General features: G+C 53.2%; 1 protein-coding gene across 5 annotated transcripts; it reads right to left on the reverse strand.

The window, feature by feature from the left end:
- On the reverse strand, window positions 1–27,483 carry MAPKAPK3 (MAPK activated protein kinase 3). Of its 5 annotated transcripts, none has more exons than XM_025455987.3 (12): window positions 27,299–27,456; window positions 26,777–27,044; window positions 14,765–14,887; window positions 8,976–9,115; window positions 7,731–7,795; window positions 7,206–7,285; window positions 4,711–4,834; window positions 3,453–3,528; window positions 2,979–3,103; window positions 2,442–2,527; window positions 2,088–2,168; window positions 1–1,396 (listed from the first exon to the last, which is right to left on the reverse strand). In XM_025455987.3, the coding sequence occupies exons 2-12, from the start codon at window positions 26,990–26,992 to the stop codon at window positions 1,241–1,243; spliced, it is 1,272 nt and encodes a 423-aa protein (XP_025311772.1). In that variant the 5' UTR covers window positions 26,993–27,044; window positions 27,299–27,456; the 3' UTR covers window positions 1–1,240. The 5 variants fall into 5 exon arrangements, with proteins under 5 accessions (XP_025311772.1, XP_048953587.1, XP_048953588.1 ...); XM_049097630.1 differs by lacking the exon at window positions 14,765–14,887 and adding an exon at window positions 9,256–9,392 and having other exon boundaries at window positions 27,299–27,449; XM_049097631.1 differs by lacking the exon at window positions 27,299–27,456 and adding an exon at window positions 17,268–17,444 and having other exon boundaries at window positions 26,777–26,913.
- Between the last annotated feature and the right edge of the window lie 145 nt (window positions 27,484–27,628).

A 27,628-nucleotide genomic window follows, 5' to 3' on the forward strand; every position in this document is an offset into this window, starting at 1 on the left:
GAAATGCCAAAATGGTATTTATTACTATCTAGATGTAAAACCCAGCAGTGTTTTTCTATCTGATGTGGGCTAGGCTTTCCCAGCCAGTGAGTGAAAGGTCAGGAACCAGGCTGGGTTGCAGGCACTTGTCAGGCCCATATCAGGCCCTGAGAGCCATGAGGCTACCCTGGGCAGTGTGACATTGGGTAAGCCTGGGCCAGCAAGGAAAGGATCCTCTCTGGAGGGTCCAGACTTTCTAAGCATCACTCAGCACTTCTCTCCATTGCCTTGGGTCTGACCAAGAGTGTAGAAAGAGACCCCTGATTAATGGGAAGCCCCCACCCTCACAAAAGTACACCAGGAAACAGCCCCTGCCATCAACCAGAACAAGGTGAAGGATGAACCGTTACAGAGAGAAGCTTTCCTGCCTGGGATCCAATGAGTGGGTGGGGGCAGGAGAACTGTACTGGCTTTTGTCACAGTGACATTTTCCAAAGTAGAAAAGGGTTAAAAATACCTCCCACCCTCCCCTGAGATGAAAGGCCACTCTTTGGGTAAAAGGTAGTAACAGGATCGGTAGGCCCAGGGACTCGAGGAGGGAGCTCCAGGGGCCATGTGCGATGGAGTTGCAGCAAGACAGGCGGGACTGCCCAGTAAGGCAGGCAGACCAACCCTGGGCCTCCGACCCTGCGGCCTCCCTGAGGCCTCTGGAGACCGAAGGGAGGAAGCCTGAGAGGGTCGAGCAGCATGAGGGGCCCAGCCTCTCCAAGCAGGCAGAGGCAGACCCTCAACTGCCCCTTCTCCCTCCCTGGCTCTCTCACTCAGCATTCACAGCAAGCCGGTCCCTGGTCACCATGGCAACCAATGGCCAGCCACCTTTCCCAAGGCCAGGCTCATCTGACCACCCTATAGGGGGGTGTCTCCAAGGGACGAGGGAAGCCTGCCACAACTGCTGGTACCCTAGAAGTCTAAAGCCATGCCCCGGCACAGAACAGAGCTCCATCTCACTCAGATTGCTCTGCCCAAAGGCACTGCAGCTACAGCAGGTGGCTCCCTACTCCCAGGCTCTGGGCCCCCTCTAAGGAGGTTTGGAGTCACGGTCCCTCATCCTGATGTTCTAGGTGACAAATTAAAACACAACAAAATGATCATTTTGTTAAAAAAAAAAAAAAAATGACCCCAGGCCCTCTGGGGCAGGGCCTCAGCACAGTCCCGTCTGTCCCCCACGTGGAGAGGCCTGGCTCGTCCATGGCCCCACGCGCTACTGGTTGTTGCAGCCCTGTGAGGCTGAGGAGCCACTGCCTGCTTGCTTCTTTCTCCGCTTGTTGAGCAGCCGGTTGTTAGAGGTCTTCAGATCCTTGATCTGCACCTGGTCGTAGTCCACACGCATGGTTGCCAGGGCACTGGTCATCTCCTCCTGATGACAATTGTCCGCAGAAGTCAGGATGTACTGGCCTCAAGAGCCATCACCCTCTTGTCTCCAGCCCCTTACTAATGTCAATGAGGGCAGTGATAGCCAATATTGCCCGAGCACCCACTGCACACCCAACAGTGGGTCATCCCCTGTGTCACATAATCCACACTCCATTTCCTTTGTGACTTATCTACTAAGGCAGAGAAAGTATAGTGACCCCCTGCGACCACACCAAGGGTGAGTAGGACAGGGACCTGGACCTATGCCACTTGCTAAGAATCACAGGCCTGCAGGGGATACCATCCTGTGGGGGACCCAAGGGACTGAAGCCTAAAGACTGTGCCTGGGGTGTCCTGGGGCTCTGAGCTGCTGTCCCATATGCTCACACCAGGCTCAAACCTGCTGAGTCTAAAGCCAAGCTGACCTCCCTCCCAAATGTAGATTGTAAGGGGGGTTATGGCCAAAGCCCCTTCCTTCACTGAGCCCCTGGCCTCAAGTCCCAGTGTGCCATGAGTGCCATCCTGAATGGGGTCATGCCACCCAGTGCTCTGAATGCCCCGCTGGACCACTGGTGCAGTTAGTGACACCCTGTGCACTGGAACAGGGGAGAGGCTGATGACTCAGGCTCTCAGGAGCCACCACTCTGGAGTTCCTTTTCCCAAGACCGTGGGAGACTAAGACAGTGTTCACTCACCTTGACCTCATCCCAATGGTCTCTATCTTCCTGCAGCACTCGGGCCGTGTGAAGAGGCGTCTGGGGCACCACCATTGATTGCTGGAAGGAGCCCCAAGCCCATGGATTAGAACAGGTGCATGGGACAGCACTGGCTCCCAGCCCCCACCCCCTTTCTTCTGGCCTCAGATATGGGAAGCAAGGCTCAGGGAGGTAAAGGAGCCTAAACAGAGCAGTGGCAAAATCAAGCTCTTGGTGGGGTCCCACCACCCATCTGTGGCTTGCACCAGGGCCCTCCAGAACTGTTACCCTCCTGCCCACTGCCTCACTCCAGCTCACCACCACCCCCCCACCACAGGACAAGGAGGTGCTCACGTTGATCCAGGGATGGTTCATGAACTGTGTGATGGTCAGCCTCTCTGTGGGGTCAGTCTTCAGCAGGAGACGGATCAGCTGCTTGGCTAGGGAATAGAGGGGGGTGGGGAGGTCGCAGAGTTCCTCAGAGCCAGTTGCCCTATTTCTACATGTGCTGCCAAACTCCTAACCCACCAAAACTGAGCTAATAACTGTTTCTTGTTTTAAGTCACCAAGTGTTGGGGGCAACTTATTAAGCAGCCATAGAGAATGGATACAGGGCAAATTTGTCTGTGGTCCCCAAAGGGAAAATATTAATAAGGGATAGGAGTTCAAGGAAGTTTTGAGGAGGCAAGTTTTGAGCCCATTTAGCAGATATAGAAACTGAAGTTCAGAAAGTTTGGGTGACTTGCCTAGGGTCACACAGCTGGGAAATGGGAAGTGGGATGTCACATACCCAGGATTTGAAAACAGGTTGCTTTGACACTGAAGTGGTATCTCGCAGGATGAAGGCTAATGGGGTCTGGTGGAGCGAACTGGGGCAGAAGATTCACTCACCATCTTCAGAAACCTCCGACCACTCAGGATTGGGGAAGCCATACTGGCCTAGGCGGATCCTCCTCTTCATCCCTGGGGAGATAGCCTGGCCCGTGTTGGAGTAGAAGGGCGGGAAGCCACACAGGCTGGGAGAGAGTGGAGGTCATTCGGCACAGGTGTGAGGGCAGCATCAGGGTGGACTCATTCCCCCCAAATCCCTGACTGGGAAGACAGCCACCAAGGCAGCCACCTTGGCAAGAATACTAGCCCTCTGGACTCTGGGCTCATCCCAGGAATGTCATCTGCCCTTGGCATGGAGAGACCTTCCAGCAACCTGAAGGAGGGATGTCCCCTGACCAGAAGGGAAGAGCAGCCTGCATGATGAATGGCCCAGTCAAAGCCCTCACCAAGGGTTGGGGTGGGGATGGGGGCAGAAGTAGTACTGAGTACACAAGGAAGTAGGCAGTATAGGAGGTTGAGGGGGGTGGTACTCACAGGATGTACATGATGACGCCCAGGGACCACATGTCACACGATTTGTCGTACTTCTCTGGACCCAAGACCTCAGGAGCTACCAGGGCAGAGGGCACAGGAGGGCTCTCAGCCCCAAGGGTCTTGGAGCCCAGATAGGAGCCTGAAGCCTGAGCAAGGTGGGGAGCAGGTGCCTGGGTTGGGGGTGGGGCAAAGCAGACTGGTGTCTGGCACCTTCTGGGAAGGCAGCATGTGTGTGAAGTTAGGGGAGGTAAAACAGCTCCCAGAAAAAATAAACCCACTTTTCGGCTGGGCTGTAAAGAATGATAGCCTCCTAGCTTCTTTGGGGGCGATATCAGCCTTGGTGAGGAAGAAAGGGAGAGAAGGAAAAAAAAAAAAAAAAGAAAGGGAGAGAAGGCCAGTCTAGGATTTGGTACGGCCCCACCACAGGTGAGAGAGCCTCAGCCCCCCAGCTGCCCTGGGTCCCTGGTCTCCGTGGATGCATGGCCTAGGCCGCGGCAAGGCGGGGGCTGGAGGAGAGCTCCGGTTTCCACCTGCAGCTTGGCCACCATCCCATGGGGCCTGGTTCTTCCCACCTGTGTGATAAGATGGGTAGGCCAGAAGATTTCTAAGCTAAGATACTGCAAAACACATCCTGGTAAACAGGATGCCATCTCAGCCATCTCAGGGGCTCCCTACTCCTTAAGTAGCTCGCTGAGAAGGCCTCCCCTGAGGGGAAAGAGCCCTTGGTAAAGCGAGGCATCACACCTCTCAGGTCAGGGGCCTTTTCAGCAGGGGCTTTTCCAGATCTGGGCTCCCCACTCGCAAGGGAGCAGGAAGTTTCTCCAAGGCAGCATGAGCATGTGCCACCTCCAAGTCTGATTCCTGCCCTGGCCTAAGGGACCCTCTCCCTCAAGACAAGTGGCTGGCTGTATCCTTCTAATATGAGAGGAAAGGCCTGCCTACTTTCTGAATATGAATCCCAGAAAGATAAAAACTGGAGAAAAACAACCACAGTTGGGCTCCGTCCCAAGCTGATGGCAGCCTTTTATCACGTATATATTTAGAGCTGCTGTGATGTCATTCAGCTCACAGGCCACAGCCAGAATTTTCCTGGATCTATTTTCAAAAGCAGAAGCTGAAGTTTGGGAGAATATTTTTGCAGCCTCCGGCCCCCCACGTCACCGCCTCCACGAAGACAGAATCCTTCCTCCTTACTGGGCTTTAACCCTGTGGCTTCTGCCACTCACAGGCCCCACAGCAAGCAGGGCCCAGGACTCACCCACATAATAGGGAGTGTAACAGGGTGTCTGCAGGGCATTTTGGGTGGTCTCCTTGGCAAAGCCAAAGTCGGTGAGCTTGAGTACTGCATCCTTCTCCTTGGACGTGTAGAGCAAGTTTTCAGGCTGGGCCAGGAAGAGAAAGCATTGGTCTGTAGTCAGGCACCAGGTGGGGGTAGAGTGTCAAGATGATCTTCAGGCAGACTTCCATCACCCCAATCAATTCAGAAGGAGCCAGCTCCATCTCACTAAAAATACCTGGGCCTTGGTCGCCAACAATGCGGGTCAAATATGGAGAAGACCAAGGTAGCTAGGAGGTGATCCTCCTTTTGCAGAAGGGAAACAGAGGCAAGTGTTCAGCCAAAGCTGTGAAGAGCCAAGTGCCACAGAGAGGCCAGGGGTAGGAAATTTGAGCCTGAGTTGGTGATGCTGCCATGAAATACCAAAATGACCATTCTGGGGCAGGATAGGCTGCTTATGTCGCCAAGCACATGTCTTGTACCCAACCCAGAACAAGGCAACAGGGAAACCCGCCTGAGGTTGCTCAGGGAGAAGGCCCCCACTACTTAGACCCCAGGAGCTGCACAGAGGCAGAGGCCTGGAGGAAGACAGCAGTGGGGAGGTATGCACGGAGGAGGCAGCCCTGAAGCTAGATTTTAATGAATGGGTAGGACCTAGGGCCATGTAGGAAAGGGGCGACTGTCGAGCAGAGCTAGGCTAGAAAGACAGGGTGCTGGATGGAGTTCCAGTCTGGGGCCAGTGAAAGCCTTTTCTCTGGTTCTATTTGAGATGATCTGACCTTGGACTGGGATAAAAACAGGAAAGTATGTTTAGTCTACACAAAGGAGTCACCTCTACAGAAGGTTTTTCTCTCCTTCGAGGGGAAAAAAAGGAAGCCAGAGCCAAAATAAAGTTCAGAAGGTGAGCCTGTCATGGGTCCATGTGTATCCAGAATCAAAGGATAAATGGGCTGGCAATACTCAGCCAGAGGAAGAACCTGATGCCGCAGCTGGGCCCTCAGCTCCTCTCAGCCCAGTCTCAGGAGGAAACAGACCTCAAGATGATACTCTAGACCTGGGGCAGACGACTCAGGACTTGCAGCTTCTGCTCTGGTGGTGGGCACATATATGTGTACGTACATGGGGCTGCCTCACATGGTTTGTATTTCACCCATTTGTTCCTGCTGACCTCTAGGACCCAGTCCTCCCTGGATAGGACATGTAGAGAGCCCGTCCACTGAAAGAGCAAGCAGACCCAGGAATGGGACCCCCTCTGCTCATTCCTCCTTGCCTCCTAGCAAACAGCTTCTTTCCCTTAAAATGCTGGCATTAGAGGCACCCAGGTGGCTCAGTCAGTTGAGCCTAGAACTTTTGATTTCAACTCAGGTCATGATCTCAGTCTCCTGGAAAGGAGCCGCGCTCAGCGGGGAGTCTGGTTATTACCACCTTCTCCCTCTGCTCCTCCCTCCATACCTCCCTCCACTCGCACACATGATCGCTCTCTCTTGCTCTCTCTCTCTCTCTAAAATAAATGAAATAAGTCTTTTCTAAAAATGCTGGCATTAAAAAAACATTTTTTTTTAAATGCTGGCATTATAGGGCCTAATCTATCGAAACTAAGGCTGTTACTTCACAGAAGCCCCAACAGTGGCAGGCAGCCTCTGCCTCCTCAGATCTGGCACACTGAATGTTCACAAAAAATCCTTGATGAGGGCACCTGGGTGGCTCCATCAGTTCTGCACCCAACTCTTGGTTTCAGCTCAGGTCATGATCTCAGGCTCCTGGGATGGCTCTACATTCAATGGGGAGTCCGCTTGAAGGATTATCTTCCTCTGCCCCCCAACCCTCCCCTCCTCAAATAAATAAATAAATCTTAAAAAAAACAAAATAAAAACAAAATCCTTGCTGAAAGAATGAGTTAATGAATACCAGTGCAGCATCTGTTCAGGCTTAGGCAAGACACAATCTCTGAGACTTGTTTTCCTTTTCTGTAAAATGGGTAATGGCACCTACATCATAGGGTTAGGTAAGGATTAAACAAGATGCTTGTCAGGGTCTACTGGCTTGAGGTAGGTATCCAGTTCTTCTAAAGCCTACTGGGGGTGGTGCCTAGGTACCTCAGTGGTTGAGTGTCTGCCTTTGGCTCAGGATGTGATCCTGGGGTCCTGGGACTGAGTCCTGTATCAGGCTCCCCGTGGGGAGCCTGCTTCACCCTCTGCCTGTGTGTCTGCCTCTCTCTGTGTATCTGTCATGAATAGATAAATAAAATATTTTTTTTAAAGCCTATTGGGATTACACAGTGTTTGAAAGAAACAAGGAGACTGATCTGGCTAGAGCAGAATGAGTATGCTGGAACCACAGGAGAAGTGGCTGTGAAGAGCGGTCTGGGCTGAGGGACAGAGAATGAAGATCAAGGAAACCTGCCTCCATCTAGTGGGTGCTGGGAGCCATTGGGGGTTGTGTATTCCCTTCTCTGGTTCCCCAACCTAGTGTTTCACCTTGACATCTCGGTGGGCAATGTTCTGGCTGTGCAGGAACTGGATGGCGGTGCCGATATCCCGCATGATCTCTGCAGCTTCTGCAGACACAGAGAGAGGAAGGGCCAGTGATGCCAGCCAAAGGTCCAGGAGCCTGGGGCTTCCACCCTATCATTCCTCCTGCAGCAGCACAAGATGGTGATAGCAGTCCTGCTACCCAGGACACCCATCCTATACCCCAACACAGTCATCCTAATTTCCTCTGGGGATGCCGCAGCCCATCTGGACTTCTTTCCTTAGGCCTGGGCTACCTCTTCCCAGATAAGGTGCTGGTTGGCACCAAGAGGTTTTGAAGCCTCCATACCAAGGCCATGGACAATCCATCTCTGACAAGATGTTACAAACTTATAGAACTCTTGGGGTATGGACATCCTGCCCCACCCTCTCTTGTTCAACTGGGGAGACAGGCATAGAGAGGAGCAGGGCCATGCCCAGCATCACACAGCAACTCTGTGTGGCCCCTCTGGCCCTGATACACACACATACCTCTTTCGGTGAAAGCCAGGTCACCACGCTCCTGAATCCGGCTGAATAGCTCACCACCTTCCATGCTGGAAGAGAAAGTGACTAAAAGTAGGGCCCCCTGAATCAGGTGTCAGCCTGCCCCTGCCCTGAATCGTGGGCCCAGAGATTAGGCTTTGCCCACCCTAACCCTGGGGAACAGTTACGGGCAGCCTCCCTGTGCCCTGCAGAATCTGGTGTATAGCAGGCCATCAGCTTGGGTGGGTTGACCTGGTCTCCTAGAACTAGGGTAGGCTCAGATCCTCAGATCATCAGGGGGCCCTTGCATTCCTAGGGCAGGCCAATCCTCATCCAAGTCTGAGTTTTCCTCAAATAAGGGAGGAAATGTCAGTTGTCATCATCATAACCACTATTTCCTGAACACCTACAGTGCTATGTGACCCTGGCCTGGTCCCTTTACCTCTCTGTGCCTCAGCTTTCTCTTTTGTAAAATGAGATTTATAGCACCAATATCACAAAGTTGTGCAAACTGAATAAGCAGTATACACAGAGCACTTAGAATGTGGAGTCAGGTATAGGCAAATACTACCTTAAGATCTTCTTCCATATTTTACACAGCAGTTACAGAAAATCAGAGAGGTTAAGAGCTACCCAAAATCATACAGCTAGTGGGCGGTAAAGCCAGGATCTGAACCTCAAATCTGACTCAAGAGCTGCTAACCTGTAGGATGACGGGGTGCTTAAAGGTAGATGGGGAGGAGCTCAAGGTCCAGACACGAGACTCAGGGTTTGAGGAAGGCTAGGGCTGAGCCACAGTGCTACTGGAAGAAGTACAAGGTAGAAGAGGCCACTGGCTCCTAGTATCTGGTGGGACACGGGAACAGAAACCCAGGTAAGAAGGAAAAGGTGGAGGTGATTGTGTGTGTCCTGTTCCTCCCAAATCTCTCCCCAACCCCCCACCCCACCCACACTCAGGGCCTGCCTACCTTTTCTGACAACTCTTTCAGCTCTTCCTCACAGAGTGAAATCACACCCAGGGAGCCATATAGGAGCCCCTGTAGTTCCCTGCCCACTCTGGTGGGAACAGCCTTGTGGCAGCCATACGGCTCCATGGGCAAGGCCTGCAACTGCCCCTCCATTACTGCTCAGGGGTTGGGGTGCCTCCCAGAGCTGCTATCTTAAGAGCAAGAAGGTCCCCTAGAAGAATGGTGGGAGCCTGGGGACCACAGGAGTACCAAAGAGGCACCAAAGCTGGATGGGCCAGCATACCATTCCATGACGATGAGGAGACAGCGCTTGCTGTGATGCATGTTCTCATACACGTCCAGGATGCGCACAATGTGAGGGCCACCCGAGGCCTGCCAGTGGTGGTCCACCTCCTGCCGGGCCTTGGGGCTGTCGTACAGGAGCTGAGAGCAGGTAGGCACAGAAAGTGTCAGGCACACAGCCCACTTCCCCAGCAGCCACCCAGAGGGTGCCACCACCCTCACTTTGCAGACAAGAATATGTGAGCTCAAGAGAGGCCTGTGACCTGCCCAAGGTCACCCACCTTATGAAGGGAAGAATGAGGATTCAAATCCAGGTTTCTGTGATTTGTGGTCCAATGACCACAAGAAGGCCCTGGGAGGTACTTGATGGCTTGGAAAGGTTCAGAGGCCAGAGAAAGCCTGCTTTCCTTCTTGGGGGCTGCAAGTGAAGTGGCAGTTGAGTGGGCTTTTTGGACAAATCACACATCAGATGGAAGACCCCAGACATATCCCTTGAACTCCATTTTTACAATGGGGTGGCTCAAGAGTTGTAGAGCCAGAGGTAGAGTCTGGGTGCAAGAGGGACCCTAGCTGAAGGAGGGGACAGCCCAATGGGCTGAGGCCTGGGTTTGGGGCTGAATTCCTCTCATGACTCAGTGTGACCTCAGGCAAACATTCACAGCTCTAAGCCACAGCCCACAACTCTGTGAAATGGAGTAATAACAGAATCATCCCCATAGGATGCATCACAGCATGGAATGCAGCCGGTGGGCGGGAGTCAGGATCCCGGCTTAGGTTAACTCAGCCCCAGGCTGTCCCTAGGCTATGGCTGCCAATCAGAAGGCCAATCACTGGAAATGAGCAAGGCCCTGAGCAGTCCTGCTGGGTGGAGGTGTAGGGGAGAAAACAGCATGCAAGGTGAGGTGGTCCAGAATGTGGAGAGCAGAGCAAACCATCCTCCCACAGCACTGCTCACCCGAGACCCTGCCTAATTTGTTTCCTAGTTGATCAGGTTGGGGACCACGGTCAGACCTCAAGCCTAGGCCTCAGATCAGCTTCATCTTTCTCAGTACCCACAGGACCCTGGGCCATCCCTGGCCTTGGTGTCCTCCTCTACAGGACTGTTTCCCCTCTGCCAAGGCACTGCATGGGGCAGACTCCAGGACCAAGCTCTCTAAGCAAAGGTCGACTGAGGTATAGAGGAAGCCTGTAGGTTCTCTCATCTATTGCCCTATGGCTGTTCCTCCATCCCTGGAGCTGCTCACCTTGGCCCTAGCCTGGGGGTAAAAGGCCCTCCACCAGTTTTGGGACTGCTCCATTAAGCAGTCCAGGATGGGGGCACATAGAAGCTGCTGTGGACAGACTCCCAGCTTGGAAACCAGTCCTTGCTCCTGCTGCCTTTGCCTCCCAGAACATCTCTCAGCTCCATGCCCACATGGCTACTGAGCACCAGCTTTTTGCTCACATTGCTGGGAACAGGGGCTCAGTCACCCCCACTCACCACACCAGCTCACCCCCACTGTGTAGAGGTGGTTCTAGCCAAGGGTATCCCAGTCTTTAGCCACAGGACCCAAGATGCACCATCCTCCCTCCCTACTCTGTCTCCTCTGCACCCTTTTCTGCGTGGCCTCCCTACACTTCTCTCTGCCCCCTGCCATCTCCTCCCCAGTCTGGCCAGACTTGACAGTGTCCTGTAGACATCTCCAGGCTGGCTCCTGGATCCCCTCCTCACTCTGCCCTGCTTCTGGCATCTTACCCTACACCCAAATCCTCTCTCTTCTCTCGTAAAATCCCAAGTACACAGCCAGAAACCTCCCAGTGGGGTCCTCAGCCCCACCTATCCTTGCCCCCACTCTTTATCCCCACCTCCTTCCCTGGCACTCAGGCTTGCCTCCCTCTCATTGCCTGCTACCCCTGACCCCCAACCCTTTCTGTTCTGGTCAGAATTATGTACTTGTTGACTGGAGCAGTCCTCACTCTGCCTATGCTATGTGCACTCTTGCCCTTCTCCTTCTCCATTGGGTCAAATCCCTCTTTTTCAGGAAACTTCTGGGCTCAGTTCAGATGTCTCCTCCTCTGGAAAGACCTCCTGGCATCTCCTCCTATGGTTTTTGCCTCTCTATCTCCCACCAGGCTGAGAATAGCTTTAGGGGAATTCCAGTCGGGTTGGCCTGTAGGCTCCTGGCCAGGGCCACAGAAAACACTGGGCTCCTGAACAAACAAAGGGTGGGAGGGTGGACATGGTGTTAGAAGGAAGGCCTGTGGAAGGGAGAGGAGGAGGGGAGCAGATGGCCAAGGAGGGGCCCGAGGGCTTCATGGCCTGAGCCTATACCCTGTGCCTCCCTGAGGTAGGCGAGCAGGTGGAGCTGCCCTGAGTTGGAACCTCTGAATGCCTCCCACCCTACTCAGTCCATATTTAGAAACCCATTTCCCACACGGATGAAAATAGTCCTTTTCTGAGTGCCAAGGCTCTGAGAACAGCCACAGGGGTGGGGAGAGGACCATACCCAGAAAACACAATAAATGTCCCCACTAGCCTCTCTGTAGGGGTGAGAGAGGCCAGAGCCCTGCACCTGACCCACCTAGGCCCAGTTGCCAAGAAACCTCCTGGGCTATCACTCTCAATCTTTCCGGTTGGCCTTGAGTGTGGCCCCAAACCTCCTCAGTTTCCTCATCTGTCTTCCCCATAGCCAGAACCTTCTCCTCTTCCCTTTCTTCTTTCCTTTCCCTCCAATATCACCTCTTCTCAGAAGCCCTCCCTGACCACCCTGACAAAGAAGGACATCAAGGATCCCTCACTCTCCCTTCACCTTTTCTTTATTTATATATGTGTTTTGTTCACTGAGGTATACTTCACATATAGTAAAGTGCACAGGTCTCAAGAGACCATCTTGATGAGTTTTAAAAGCTATGCACCCCTATGTGACCCACACCCCCAAGACAGAAACGCTTCCAGCTTCCCAGCAAGCTCCCATGTCATTGCCCTTCCTACCACCCTCCTGTGCTGCACTGACTCACAACCTACAATTAGCTTGTTCCTTTGATAACTCTTTAAACAAACACACATGTATAGATACTGCACTTTCGATGTGCCTGGCTCTGTTCTGAGCCCTTTCTAAATATTAGGAGCAAGGGGCTTCATTTTCCCCATTCCTTAGCTGAGAAATAGAGGCACAGAGAGGGGAAGTAACTGGTCCCAGATCCCACAGCTGATCCCCCAGCCTGGTGAGCACCAGGCTGCCTCCCTTATCAGATCATGGGCCCTCAAGGGCATGGTCAGCCTGCTGGGTCACCTCTGGGTCCTAGTACTGGGACTCAGAACCTGGCACAGAGCACTGGCTCAGTTTATATTTGTAGGCTTATTGAACAGATCTGTAAGGTGGGGTAAGAGGAAGAAAGACTCACAACTCATCATGAGGACAGAATAAAATTAAATTGAGAAGGACCCAGGAAGGGTCAACAAATGAGAGACATGACAACCTGGCCAAACTTGCTCCCCACTGTGCCTCACCCACCCTCCCTTTAGACTTTACCTTCTCTTCTAAGGAGCCCATCCTGACCACTTCAGCCCACAAGGCCATTGCTATAAATGGTAATCCATTGGCTTCATTCACGCAGGTACATGAGTCCACATAACCCTTCATATAAGATGTCCCCAAGTGAGAGCCCCAATATTCCCAGGCATGGAAATGAGCACCGGTCTAGGAGAGGAGGCTCAGGTCCTTCTCTTACTTTCAGAGTGACCTTTGGTGGTTCCTTTGCCTCTCTGGGCCTCTCTTTCCCTAAGGTTGAGCTACAGTGCTTGGGCTAGATTGGGGGAAGGGAAACCTCTGGTCAGGGTCTCCTCCCAAAGTAACTACTATGGCCCCACTCCCACATCACCTCCCCATGGCACAGCCCCTGAGGCTCCACAGACCCACATCCAAATGCCTGAACCCAATGAGGGCCACCTGGTCCTGGATCACAGCTAGGAAGGAAAGAAGATAGCATAGCCCTCTGACAATCCAGTTCAGCAGCCTCTGCCCTTGCCTCCCTCCCACCCCCTGTCCCTGGGCCCCAAAGGGGTCCACCAAAGCTGAGGGCCTGTGATGGCTCCTGAGAGCTCCAGCCAGTGCCCAGCAGGCACCCACACACCCAGGAGACAGAACCCTGGCTTGCTCCGCGGGGAGGGGCTCCTGGCTGTACTGGAGCTGTGGCCCCCACTGGAGTTAATGAGTCTCAAATCTGAGAGGACATTTCCTTGAACAAACGACTCTGCTTTAGCCTCAGGCTGTGATGAAGCAGTTTCCACCTCTCCCTTCTCCCTCACTCTCCTTTGCCAAACTCTCTGAGCTCCCAGAGCCTACCGCCACATGGCCAAGACCCCTGCAAACCCCACCGGACAGTAGACCTCAGCCTCAGCAGACTTTGAGGCAGAGGGGCCTGTGCCACCCACCCACCCCACCCCGCCGCCCGCCCCAGCCCCAGCAGCACCAGGTGAAATGGGAGACTTGGCCTAGCAGGGCTCCTCCCTCCCTCCACACTGCCTCCTCCCCCACCCCAGGACAGCCTTCACAGGGAGGACTCCCTAGTTCAGGAGCTGGGAAAGCCAGAGCAACATTTGACTGGAAAACAATTTGCAGTTTACAAAACACTCTCTCCCCTTATCTCATGGGAACACTGGTGCCGCCCTGTGAGGCCAGCTGGGCAGGACCAGCAACTCCAATTTACAGACTGAGGAAAGAGAGGTTCAGGAGAATGAAGTCACTGCCCTGGGGCCACCACGCTGGAGTGTAGCAAGGCTGAACAGGGAAGAGAAGGGACTTTTGAGTGTCCAGACAACCCCTCCCTGAGGGGAAATGAGAGAAGGGGGTGGCACCAAGTTGTAGAGGCATCGACCAAAACTAACACTTACAGGCAACGGGAAACTTGCTCTGAAATGAATGTGTGCACAGGTGTGGGTTCCGCAGGGGTGTGGGGGGGCGCCGGGAGGGTTGCACAGGAACATGGATGCAGGCACATATAGGGGTATGCCCCTGGGGCTGTATAGGTCTAGGGAGCATGGGGGTGGTGGATGTGTGCGAGTATGGGGCCATGGGCGTGCATGTCTCCAGCCCCTGCAATAGTGACTCTGAACCCCCAGAGAGTGGAACCCACCCATCTGTCGATTTATTCATCCAATATTTTCTATCTCTCGGAAGTGCCTACCAGGGTACTGGGCACAGAGAGGTGCCCAAGAAAGACTAGAGATCTTGCTGCCACTACTCATCATGTGACAGCCTTGCCCAAGCAGGTGACCAAGCCCAGATCCCTCCACTCAGACCTCCTCTCCCATCTTCTGCATCACCTCACATTGCCCAGAGCTGTAAAAGCACTCTGTCTGCTTTCCTAGAGCATCAAACAGAACTGGGATGTCTGTAAAGACATAACTTTGGGACAAGCCCCCAATACCCTACTCTAGCCACCTCTTAGCCCCCAAAAGGCCACCTACTCAGGCCCATGTGCTCACTCACATACCCAGTAGTCCATATCTGGCTAACCCCATGGCCGGGGGTTTCTCAAGTAAAAAGTGTTCATAGTATCTCCATCTATCTCACACACAAGGCCACTGGCCTGGACAGGCATCCTCCCCAACCAACCCAACCTCCACACTCCCGACCAATTAACCTACAGCCTGGGCCAAGCTTCTCTGTGGCCTCTGTGAGAACACCTACTCCTTCCGGGGGAAGAGATCTGGCTTGCAATCTCTCCCATCAGTGAGGCTCTAACAAATTAAGAAATACTAACTCTGGATTTCATGACACCCCACAGACTGAGAAACATCATCCTTACAGCAAAGGGAATCTCCTGGAGGCCAGGTATCCAGTTGTTCTCACTGCCCAGTGGGCCACTTTTAAGTCCCATTATTTCCACTGCTCTATTCCTGGACAACAGGATTTCAGGCATTCTATAATCCTAAAGCATGACAGAAATCAAATAAAAAAAAAAAAGTCAGATTCTCTTTAGAACGCAGAGAAAAATAAAATGTACCAAAAACCCATGTAAGCTCATAACTATAATTGAGGACAGACACATTTTAATTCTGAGCTTCCTGAGAGTCTTGGCAAAGAAGGAAACCAGATAGGCTCTGCTGGCTTTCATCACCTCATAAAGAGAAGCATAGACATTCACTGAACTTTTTCCAAGACCAGATTCTTAAAGGGATTCAGCATCAGATCTTACATGAGGGAGAAGTATAACACTCTGAGGATGCCTTCGATAATAATTTTGGTACAGAAAGACTTGTATGAAACTATCTGATATAAATCCCCTCCTAAAGACCAGGGCCAGCATGTGGCATTGGAACCTGGCATACCCACCAGGGGCCTGAGATAACATCACCAGACCCTCTACTTTCTGGGAATTCCAGCTTTGTTCTGTGCTAGAGTATGGAGAAGAGGGAGACACATAAGAAGGACTAGTATGTCCCCCCACAATACCTCGTCTCCCACTTGGGGATCTCATCCCAGCCTCAGGCAAGGAAGGGCAGACTTTCTAGAACATTGAAGAGCTGCATGTCTGGGCTATTGATTACATTGGGCTGCACACGTTCAATACCAAACACTCAGGCTATAGAATTTAATGGAATGTTACAGGAAAATACGGGTTTTCAACTCCTGTTTTGTTCATTGTGAGAAACCTCTATTCTCTACAGAGAATAGAGGTCATGGATAAGAAAAAGCACTTTGAACCTAACATACTCCCTCCTTCATAAGAGTGTTCAACTCAGCCACGTCTAAGGTCCCTTCTGGTGCCTGGTTCTGATTATTTGGGATTATTTTCCCCATTAGACAGATCTCTAATGTTATGAGAGACACACCACTGGAATAGCTAAATTCATTTTATGGTCAGTTGTTGAGACCACTCCTACCTTGTGCTGCTAGCACCACAACACACCTCACTGTGGTCCCTGGCCAGCCCGTGATCGTCGTAGGCTGCTCTGTCCACTCAGAGCAGAGGCCACAGCCTCAGGGATAGGATGGGATAGACTGACCTCAAATTCAGAATTCAGAAGCGGGAATTTCTTTCTTAAGTCCTCAGTATCCTCTTATAAAGCCAGACCCATGGTCCCTCCTCCCCCAACCCCCATCCCATCCAAGGGCACTAGTGCTATTTGGAGAGTTGCCTGCAGTGTCAAATCTAACTTTCTAGCCACAGTTTCAAATTAGAGCCTCAGACATGTGCCGCTACTCTGACACACACTCATTTCCCCAGCTTTTGTAGCTCATTAAAGGAGCTAATGGAACCAATTTTGCAGCTATGGATTAGTTGGCCTCATGCCAGATCAGACCTCACTTCATTAAGTTCTGACCGTATCCTGTCCTCCGGCTTGCCTGGTTCATTTCCCACTCCTCCTCACAGGCTAAGTTCCAGGGAGGTCAGCTCGCATGACACCACTGACCCCAAATGCCCAGGCCCAGGCTAGATGCTCAGGGGCTGATAGAGTCGGATCAGTTTTAGCAACCCCCTCATGACAGCTGTCTCTCCCTGGTGCTCTGCCAGTGGTGTGTTGCCCACAGCATTTGATCACAGACATCACCTCATTCAGTGTTCACCATACCCTGAGAAGAACTAGTATTATCCTTGAACTGTGGGGAAACTGTGGGTTAAGTGACTTGCCCAAAGTCACACAGCTGGGCAGTGAGAGTCAGGACTTGAACCCATCTGTTGGCTTCTAGGCAGTGGGGCCAATGCAGATAGCCACTTTGCTCCTTTCATATGCAGGGCTTGGCCCCATATCTTGGGGTCTAGACTAGGGTCTGCACTTGGTGGTTGTTATAACAGTGACCCAGGAGACTGAGGCTCAGGGAAGTTTTGTGGCTTACATGTGGCCACCTCTGCATCCGGGAGTCTTCTGGGAACCAAGATTCATCCTGATGCCTAGGGAGCCCTGCCCATTTTATAGATCCCACCCCTACTTCTGCCAACATTTACTGGCCCTGCCTGAGGGCTAGGCCTGGAGCTGGAGCTGGAGCTGAGAATATGGCCACAGGCACTCTGTCCTTAAGGATTTGGGGGTCTATGGATGAGTTACTGCCAATTAGAGTGCTTGATGAGGATGTAACCCCTAGGGAACTGGTCCTGGCTCCTTTTCTCCCTTTTCTTTTCTTTCTAGAGCCAGACCCTAGCAGAGCAGGCAAGACAGGGTAGCCCACCCAAGGGAGCCCAGGAAGAAGAAGAGCCCCCAAACAACCCCCTTCCAGGCCAAGTCCAGAGCACCTGATGGCAGGGAGTAGAGCACAGGAGTGAGGGTAGGGAAGCTGCTAGGCTGGGAGCCTCCCTGACTGCCTCCTACCAGGTCCTGAGAGAGGAGAGGATGGTTGAGGCTCCAAACCGGCTGTCTTCCCCGGAAGCTCTGTCAACAGGAGATCCAACACACATTTGGAAATTGTCGAGTCTCAGGAACAAAGGCTCCTTCAATTTGCTAAATTTTGATAGCCTGTTTATCTGTTTCCCACCAGCCACAGATGACCTGGAAACAAAGGCAAAAGTACCAGGTCTGGGGAGAGCTAGAAATGGGTGGGAGAGGGGAAGAATGCTTCCAGAAAGAGGAAGCTGAGCTGGGCTCCAAGGCAGGGAGGGAGAGGGACAGCAGGAACATAAGTGCTAGTTGGGGGCAGGCTCAGGGGTCCCAGTGACTTCAGCCGGGGGACTATGTACTATGAAGGACACGCTGTGGGCACAGGCCTCCAGGTCAGACAGATCTGGATGCCAGATGCAGGGGTCACTTCCATCTTCCACATGCCTATAGCTTTGGACAGGCCATTCAACCTCTCTGAACCTCAGTAGTCCAATCTGGAAAATAGGAGCAGTGACAGTATGCATGATCCCAGGTGGCCAGGAGGATGGAACAAGAACACATAGAGAGCTCAGATTAGCACAGTGCCAAGGGATACTGAGTGGAAATGGGCTTTGAGATTTGCCCAATGGGCTTCAGGATTCCCCTGGGTCTGCCCTGAGGTACCCCACACCCTTTACCTTTAGAACTTGGGGAAATCCAGATGCAGCCTCTGGGACCAAGGGGAGACAGACTCCCTGCAATCCAGCATGTCACAAGAAATGGTCTCAAACCCTGAGAGGGACAGGATTGGACCTGGCTTTGCAAAAATGGACCAAAAATCAAGAGTCTCTGGAGCCTGCTTTGCTGTGAAAGGCCCAGAGAGAAAGGGACAGACCCTCCGGGGTGGTGAGAAGATAAGATGGCTGATCCCAGGGGAGGGACCCTGGGATGGGGGTGGGAAGAGCAAGGTAGAGCCCTGATAACCTAAGCCAGCTCTCAGCTTTGGCCAACTAGGGAAGGGGCACATCTTCACTCTCAGATGGCAGCCACTTTGATACCCCTCAACTCCTCCATGCAGCCTTTTGAGAAACGTCCCCTTCTACAAAGTATGTGGTGACTCTGGGCTGATCACTTAATGTCTCTCAGCTCCAGCTGTGGAAATGGGTGTGCAGTCTCCTCACACATGGCAATGGGGACAGGAGGATAGGCAGGTCTGGGACTACCAGCATCTACTTCATAGGAGGAGAAAGAGGCCCAGAGAGAGCTACAACCTTCTCTTTCTCTTTCTCTCTCTCTCTCTCTCTCTCTCTCCCTCTCCCTCTCCCTTTCCCTCTCTCGGATATTACATGAGAGTAAGTGGCAGAACCAGAAGTCCCTTTGCCCCAGGCAGGCATTGGAGCCCAGCAGTCCACCCACAGAATTCTGACAGAGGGTTTGAGGAAAGGCTACTCGGGTGCCTTTTGAGGCCCCTGACTGCATACTCAGAGGTCCGGGTTCTATTATCCTCCTTTTAACTTCTTAGAGGAAAAAAAGCCACCTTTTTGGAAAAAATCAGCTACATCATTGGTGAAACATTATCTTGGTTTTTATTTCTCCTATGACAGTGTAAAAATAGGACATTTTCATCCTAAGACTGGAAAATTTCAGCAAGTGCAAGTGTTTTATTCTAATCTCAGAAGCAATGTCCCTTTAATGGTCCCTCCTTGTGAAGAGACCCCCCCCATCTCAGCCACTGTCTGAGCCCCCAAACAGCCAGTTGTGCCACAGTGATGCCTACACAGCCAATGGGGCTACAGAGGGCGGTGGTCATGTTCCCTAAGCAGGAGATGACCAGGGCAAGTGAAGCCATGCCCAGGGGACTCCTGCTGAGGCACCCAGCAGGCCATGCCCCTGGCCAGCCCTAGAGACAGGAGACCCAATGCCCTCTAGCTCTGAGATGAGTGACAGCTGGTCTCTGTCCCCCTGGAGGAGATGTCACAAAGATAAGAGAGGAATAAATGGGGGGGGGGGGAGTACAGACTAGACTACTCCTAGAGGCATAGTGTAGAGATCCTAGGGGACCTTCTAACTCCATCCCCCTAGATCTGCTCTTTCTGAAGCCAACAGCCAACATCACATCTGCTGGCAGCTCTATTTCCCTTGGCTTCATCCATGTCCCTATAGCTCCCCACACAGGCTTGGGTGAACACAGGCAGCTATTGCTTTACTCAGGTTCCTCCCAGCAGAGGCAGGGACAGTGGCTTCCAACTTCCTTTGGCCCTGGCCTTCTCTCTCCCTTGCTTGTGTTCCTGCTAGAGGGCTCTGATAGTTCCAACTCCTGGGAAGATGTCCTGGTCTTTGAGCATGCCCTGGAGCCATAGCCACGAGGAGGGGGAAGTCCTCTGAGAGACCAGGATAGTGGCCTGGCAGCACTGAAGGACACTTCCACCCTGGGAACAGGCAACAGTGACTCTTTCCCATCTCAGGCCTTCCTACGGTAAAGATGCACCCAGTACAGGCTCAGCCTGACTAAAGGTTTTAGCTGGGCAATGGAATAGAATGGAAAATATCTTCAAACCTAAGTCAGAACTCTGAGTTCCTGTCTGTAGCAGGACACAGACCCTGCTAGTGGAGCCACACAGCTGACGGTTCTCCAGTAACATCATTTACTAGCTAGCTCGGGACAAGCATCTTGGAGGCACCTCTAGCCAGTCTCTACACTGCCCATCTACTTGCACCACTACTTACCTGCCTACTTCCCTGGCAATGCCCACAATCACTGCCCACCGAAAAGGTCTTCAGAGCTAGAAGGGGGGCTCTTGTCAAGCAGAGAATCCAGCCCCTCAGTTTATAGATGGATGGACTGTGGCCTGGGAGAGAGGTCTGGCTCCTGACCCCCAGGGATAGCTTCCAGCCCAGCCAGGGCATGTCCCTGCTCTGACTCTGAATGAGTTGCTTTGCCTTCCTGAATCTCAGTCTCTGTATCCATGACATGGAGGTGACACAACCCATTCTTAGATTCTTCTGTGTTCGTGTTTAGCATGTAGGAAGCACTCAAGGGATAAGTGGGTGCTCTTATCCCCATCCCCCCACCCCCAACTTCTACCCCATGTGCACTGCCTGCCAGAGAGCATAGAGAGTACCTGCCTGTTCCTCCACCACAACCTGAGAAGGGGGCTTGTTTAGGTTGGGGAACAACTACAGAACAAGTTGTGAGTCCCTTGTTGGAGGCTGAACCCTTAGGAATGGAATGGTGGGTGTGGCAAGTTCAGGCCCTGGCCCATCACACCCCTGAAAATAGCCTCAAGTGTCACTGAGCCAAGGGGGTCAGGTGCAGGGTGCAGGCCAGAGAGTCAGATGCTCTGGGGTACTCATCCCAGCTGGTGCAAGGCAGCTCACATGCAGCTTGGGCCCCTAGAGCAGATGTAGGTTGCACTTCATGTTCCAGCCCTCCCAGTCTGTCCACAAGTTCCTCCCACTGGCTCTGAGGCTCTGGCCCTGACCCGAGCCCCTTCTCTACTCAGCCTCAGCCAGAGAATCCTTGGGAGTCACAGTGTTCCTGGTCTCACACTGTTGTCCTGAGCAAAAGTCTCAGACCACTGAGCCATAAAAGGAGACCCAGTAGAGGTCACAGGCCACGGCCGAAGCTGACTTCCCACACTCCACAGGGGACTCCTCAGGTTACAGGCTTGGCCCAAATGTTCCTGACTTCACTGCTCTGACTGCCAAGGCCAGCAGCAGGAGAGGACATTGTGAGTGGCATGGTTACAGCCAGATGCTCCTCCTTCCTGTCCTACCCCTACCCTACGCTGTCACTGTCGGGGGGAGACTTTCAGGGTGACTAGGATGACTCTTCAACACCTGACCAGCCCCCATCTTTCCTCTACCTGTCCTTGGCCTGCGGGCTGCAGAGAAGAGGCCCATTAAGTCTGAAACTCTTGAGACAGAGAGTAGCAAGGCCAGAGACGGAAGGGACTAAGTGACAGCAGGGGAAAGAAGAAATGAAAGGGACAAGGAGGAAAAGAAGAACAGAAAGTGCCATAAAGAGAAAGCAGCAAGGACAAAGCCCTAGTCTAAAGAAAAAGGCAACCCAAATACCAAATCTGCAAAAAAACAAAACAAAACAAAAAAAAAACAAAAACAAAAACAAAAACCAAATCAATATTCTCTGTGTCTCTCACCTGTCCAGTGCTAAAAAGGCCTCCTGAGGCTCCTTGTCTCCTCAAACGGCAGCCTCCTCTCTTACTCCTGCTCTAAGCAAAACCCCCACAGTTCCCAGGAGCAGGATTTTATCCACAATTCCACAGGGCCTAGTCCCCCTAGTTCCAAAAGGGTGGGAGGGCAGGGAGGAATCCAGGACCCAAAGTTCCTTTCACACTATTCCTTCTCACCCCACACGGGGCTGGCTTCCCCAGGTGCACAATGGGCCCAAGGGAACCCTCACGAAGGCCAGTAACAGGCTACTGAAAGATGTACTCGGCAGCCCTCGGAGAGTGTCTGCTAGCCTGTGCTGTCTCATAGCAGGAATGCAGGGACAGTTATGGCCACCAAGACTCAATCCCCCTTCTGGCCACATGTTCAAACCCAGGGTTCAACTGCACCACAGAGATGATGGTTTTGCAAAAGATTCTCAAACTGCGTTTTGTCCAAGGTCATTCAGGGAGAAAGTGTCAGGAAGGGTTTCAAGTCCAAAGCCCTTCCCTCTCTCAACCCCAGGGAGCCTCTCATATGGGAACACATAAGTTCTTGAATAGACAGAAGCAAGGCTAGCAGAATCGAAATTCTCCTAGAAAAATACAGGAGCCATGTTCTTATTGCCCTAAGAGCAGCAGACCCACACACAAAGGACGGCTGGGTGCATATTCTTACCGCACCTAGGGATCACCGCTGTCTTCAACTCTTGCCTGGTGACCAGCATCTTTGGACACCTGGCAGCCTGTCACCAGGCTGGACCAAAAGAGGTGAGGGGACTACACAAGTAGATGCTCCATCTACTGCCCACTCACAGAGGTATCCTGTGATGATATCCCAAGGAGGCCCTCAGAGGAAGAGATGAGGGATCCAAGTAGGGAAATAGCTCCCCCAAGTGCAAACCCCAGCAGAGACCTAAACAGACCTCTGTTGCCACAGAGACCAGGCCCTTCCTTCCCAAACGGCCTGAACTAAATGACAGCCCAGGTGACCTAGAAGCCCCTAGAGCACCCTGAGCAACAGTGCTCCATGAGGGTTTTGCTGATGTCATGAAAGAAAATTCTGGGGGAAGGAAGGAGAATTTTTGCCCACTGAGTGAGGGAAGATACCAGAGACAGAAAGAGGCCCCTGGTGGTTAAGGTATGAATCTGAGTTGTGGGAGAATGAAAGGGAGAGTCGCTGACCTTTTTTCAAGGCCCTATGTAAAGAACTCTTCTTCCACAGAAGAAGACTCAGCCCTCAGAGTCCTTCCACAGCTCCCAGCATCTGTCGGGGCCTGGACACTTGCCCCATTAAGATCAGCCACATCCTGCCAGGACACACACGACTGTGAGTGGGGAAGTGGTACTCTACAGCAGGTGCTGAGCAGTCAAAACAGACATGTTGTCACATATATCCTGTGCCCCCCTCTGTCATTCACATCCTTCTCAGACCAGAGGCTTAGAATAAAGCTGGCAGTCTCTTCTAGGAAGTCTCCCCTAGCTGGCCCAGCCCAGACACAGTTTCCTCTCGCCCACTGACTGACCTCACTTCCTGCCTGTAGCAGTCTGGAGTCTGCTGGGCTGGGCTTGTCTGAGACTCACAAGCCTTGGGATGAACCACACAACCTTTCTGAGACAGTTCCACAGCCATCTTGTCCTTGTGTGCTGGCCTGTGGGACCATCTGTCCACTCACAAGCAGAGAGTCCTGCACAGTGAGAAGAGCTGGGCAGATATAGACAAATATGAGCAGCAGCACTTGGTCTCCTGGTGGAACCACAGAAGATGGTGCCAGCGGCCTCCTACGTCCCCATAAACTAGCATGAGGCATGGGTGATTTAAATGCTGAGACTCTGGTTTCAAACTGCTAGGCTCACATCACAGCCTGCCACTCTTCAGCTGTGCATTTAGGCAAGTCATCCACCTTGCTGAATATCAGTGACATTATCCTCAGAATGGGAATGACAGGAATTAGGTAAGAGAATATATATCATGCACTGGGGACAGGGCCTGCCAGGCACAACAGTCTGGAAAACTGTTAGCCATCTATGAGAATATTAGAATCCATAGTACCAAGGCCTGAGGCCTAGAGAGATGGCATTAGCTCCTGGATAGGATGGGAAGATCCTGGCAGTCCCAGCAGAGGGGATCCCCAGCAGAGGTTTAGGCTTTGAGCACAGTTTCTAAACCTGTGAGCAAGGCCACCTGGGCAGATGTGAAGCAGCTCAAAACAATCTCTGCCAAAAACTCCACTATTTGCATTTTTTAGGGTTTGATGACCCTCCTAGAATCTTTTTTTAAACAGAAAATTAAATTAAATGACAGCTCAGCAGGTTCCACCAGCATGGTAGCACACGAGCTCCTCAGCTTCTTTCCTTCCAGGAGAGGGGCAGCCTGGGGAGGAGGCTGGGTACAGTGAAACCCCTACTGGGGACTCCATTGGACAGGGCTGCCAGCCCCTCCACATGCTTCCTGATTTGTTGACTCAGTAACAAATGGCCCTGCCAAGGCTGATCTGACCAGTCGGGGGATGGCAGGTGAGGGGGTGGTAGCTGCCAAATGAGAAAGTACCTGGCCTGCCTGGCAGCCCCACCCAGCCTCAAATCCAGCTCTACAGCACCAGCTTCAACAGGTCAGCCCCACCCATGGAGCAATGCGGGAACTCCCCAGCATGTGGATCCAGCACCCCAGCACTCTACTCGGTTTGATAAAGAAGAGGAGAGAAGAGCACTGGGGGCCCAAGGGGTCTCCAACATACTCCCATGGTCAGAGAGGAGGGCTCCTAGCCCCAGAGCCCAGAAAGCAGGGGCAGGAAAGAAGACTCTACTTCTCCTCCCACGTGCAGAGCCCTTCAGTCTTCTTAAAACCTCATATTGCTTTTATTTATCTAAGTGCCATGGTCACTTCTGCCTGCCATGAGGCAGAGGACCGTAAGTGGGCTGGGCAGGAAGTTAGTAGGGAAGGAGATGCTGGCCTCTGATACAATCTCTCATCCCAATCAAGCTACATGATTTCTGACCACTGACTCCAGTGGTCAGGGACTGAGGGAAAGGGGAAGAGGCCCAGCGCCCCGGGGAGGAGTCTGTCTCTCCAGGGCCCCCAGCTACAAGGACACTGACCACAACTCTTCCTGTTTTATGAATGCCTGTTACATTCCAGGCTTCAAGCTAAGCATTATCTGCCATCTTGAGCAACAGGGCAAAGAGGACAGGCATGGAGTGAGGCCAGGGCACTCAGCCTGTACCACCAAGAAGGACAGAGATGGCAGAGGGCAGAGGCTAAGCAGAAAAATGCCACTCTCCTCCTCGAGGCTAGAGTCATCACTCACAGTACAAGTACAATATTTCAGAGTTGTGCTAGCACCATCTTGGAAGATGGTAAAGACCTCCCAGATGGTAGAAAATTCCAGACTTGGTCACTAGAGGAGGGCTGGGGGCAAGCAAAGGAAGGTGTTGGAGTGGGAGGCACATTTAATCCATGTTCTCCTAGGGCCAGGTCCTGAAGGCCCAAGGCAGTAGCTCTAGCCATATTCACCCATAAAACCTAAAGGGGTCTCAGAGGGGAATTTGTTCTAGGCCTGTCCTACTTCCCAATCTAGATCAGAGAAAGCATTGAGGCCCTAGATTCAAGAGGAGGTATCTTGGAAAGTGTTGCAGTCAGAAGTTCCCCAAAGTCACTTGTCAGACACAGCACCTATGGAGAAGAGATTGGACCCAGCCCTGCTTAAACCTGGTGCTACCTGGCCCAAGATCTCTGTCTTCCTACTACATCTCTGCCTTGCTCACAGCATCTGAAACACCGCAGGGGCGGGTCAGAGCCCAGCCCTGGCTCACAGGGCCAAAGCCTTGGTATTAAGAAGAGTTCTCTGGCTTCCATTGGCCCCTTGTCTACCCAGACCACCCCTGACCCCAGCACAGATGAGAGAGCTAAGACAGTACTGAGGGAAGGGATAGAGACTCTCCTCTGAGAAGAGCCACTTTTCCCCTAAAGGAATCAGAGATAAGGCCCCACCCCCCACCCCATTCCACTGCTGGGTTAGTAGATGAGGAAGCTGTGCCCAAGGCTCAGCCTCACCAGCCCAGCCCTGAGCCTCCTCCAGACCCATCCTATCAGCCCTAGTGCCTCCAGGAAAAACACAGGGAGTTGGACCCAGGTCCCTGCTCAGATACTTGCAAACACTGTGCCTTAAATAAGTCCTCCAGGCCTGCATCAGGCCTAGTACCAATTACTCTACAGGCATCATCTCATTCCAAGCTCACATCAACTCTTTATCTTTCCCCCTAAGCAGAGGCAGAAACCTTGTTTCCAGAGTCCAGGACCTAGTCCAAGGTCACAGAGCTGGTAAATGCAGGCCAGAGATTAGAGCCACATATTCAGAACTCTGCACTCAGGCTCATAACTATAATGTCTGTAAAATGAGAAGATCATTTGCAGTATTCTAACCTCCAGGAGCCACTTTCCTTGCTATGATCTACCTGTCCAGGTGGCCAATGGCACAAACTGCTCTTGAGTGAAGCTCCCAGTGGCAACAGATTCAAGGCATTCTGGGTATGGGGCAGGGTCCTGGGCCCGGAACTAAATGACTTAAGCCAGAAATATGTGGCTAGATCAGCCACCCCCAGAACTCCCTGGATTCCACCTGTATCAGTGAGTTCTTTACCAGGCCTCCAGGGAGCCTGTGGTGTGACATGGATAGAGCTGGCCTGCCCTCCGCCCAGGAACCAGGGTGAGTCAGGCTTGGAGGAAGACCTGCCCTTTTCGACGTAGGGCCAGTGACTCAGCTGGAGCCCATCAGCAGCCTCCTGTTCACAAGTGTGATGGGCACCCTCCTTGCCCACCAGCCAGTCCTGGGAGGCTCCCACCCCCTACTCTAGCCCATGCCATCAGGGGCCACAAGAGAAAGCAGCCTCACCCCAAGGCTTGGTGGGGACTCAGCCTCAGATAGAGGGAAACTCAGATCCATTCCAGTCAAAAGAGTTTCTCATGAAAAAAAAAAAAAAAAGAGCTTCATATGGAAGGAACAACCTTCCTTCCAAGTAAGCCCCTCCCCCCCACCTTTGGTCAGAACACAGAGGCCCAGCCACAAACCCAGAGTCAGGAACCACTCCTTCCCTGTTTCCGGGACCAACAGACTCTACCCATACTGACTCCACCCCTTGCTCTCTGGGACACCCTGAGTTTAACTGGACTAAGCTTTGTTTCCCCCATCTGTAAAGCAAGGAGAACCAGGAGCCTGACCTAACAGGGGAGTGTGAGAAGGAAAGGAGATACTGATCCTAAGAAGCTTAGTAGGGTCCTGGGCATATCTTGGTGCACCCCCAGGCCTCTGCTGTTGGGCCCTCCAGGTACCCACGGAGCAGTGAGGGGCCACTGACCTTCAGGGCACATTTCTGCCCAGTGCGCCTGTGGAAGCACTCCAGCACCTTGCCGTTCACACCCAGGCCCAGCACTTGCTTGGACAACTGGTAGTCATCGGTCACTGCATACTTCTTGGGCTCCCGCCGCCCCCCGAGGGCAGGAGCGCCAGCTGAGCCAGGTCCGCAGGGTGCTCCTTGAGGGGGCACAGGCTCCTCTGCTGTCTCACCATCCATGGCCCCCGCGGGGCGCTCAGAGGCGACCCCAGCCTGGCGCGTCCGGGGTCACCTAGGGGGTAAGAGAAGAATGAGTTCGGCCTAGACTCCTCCAATACACCCCAGCCTGGAGCCCCTGAGCCTGGCGGGGCTGCGGGCAGCGGACTGCGCCGGGAGCCGGGCGGGAACTGTCCGAAGTACGGACGCGAGGCAGGGGGCGGTGGTGGCGCGACGGGGCGTAGCGAGTCCTGCGGGACACCTGGCAGGAGGGGAAGGGGCTGCGCGCCGGAGGGCGTGGGAGGTAGAGGGGGCCCTAGGAGGGCGTACCTGGCGAGGCCGTCCCTGCCAGCAGAGTACCTGGCTGGCGCCGGCGAGGGGCAGGGTCCGCGGTCCCGGGAGCCCCGGGCGCGAGCGCCTAGAGCCGAGTCGCGCCGGCCGCAGCCCACGTGACCGCCCCCCACCCCCCACGAGCGTCCCGGACTTGGGGCCCGGCTCGGTCAGCCTTAAAGGGCCAGGCGGGCCCTGGCAGGACCGGGCGGGCAGGAGCCCTCGGCGGGCCCCGCCCCGGAGCCTGGGCAGAGCAGGAGGCGTGGCTTCTCCAAGGGGGCGGAAACCTCCTGGCTCCCGGCCCCCAGCGGCCCGCGAGGACTGCGCCAG

The sequence above is a fragment of the Canis lupus genome, chromosome 20, assembly GCF_003254725.2.
Source record: "Canis lupus dingo isolate Sandy chromosome 20, ASM325472v2, whole genome shotgun sequence".
NCBI lineage: Eukaryota > Metazoa > Chordata > Mammalia > Carnivora > Canidae > Canis > Canis lupus.

Excerpts from the sequence above, each read along its gene's own strand:
- MAPKAPK3 (XM_025455987.3), bottom strand. The coding sequence starts at position 26,992 with ATGGATGGTGAGACAGCAGAGGAGCCTGTGCCCCCTCAAGGAGCACCC. Across the intron at positions 9,116-14,764 it reads TCCAGGAGATTCCCTTTGCT|CTCCTGTACGACAGCCCCAA; the intron begins GTAAGGATGATG and ends ACCTGCTCTCAG. Across the intron at positions 7,796-8,975 it reads CTCCTCATCGTCATGGAATG|CATGGAAGGTGGTGAGCTAT; the intron begins GTATGCTGGCCC and ends TTTCTCTTCCAG.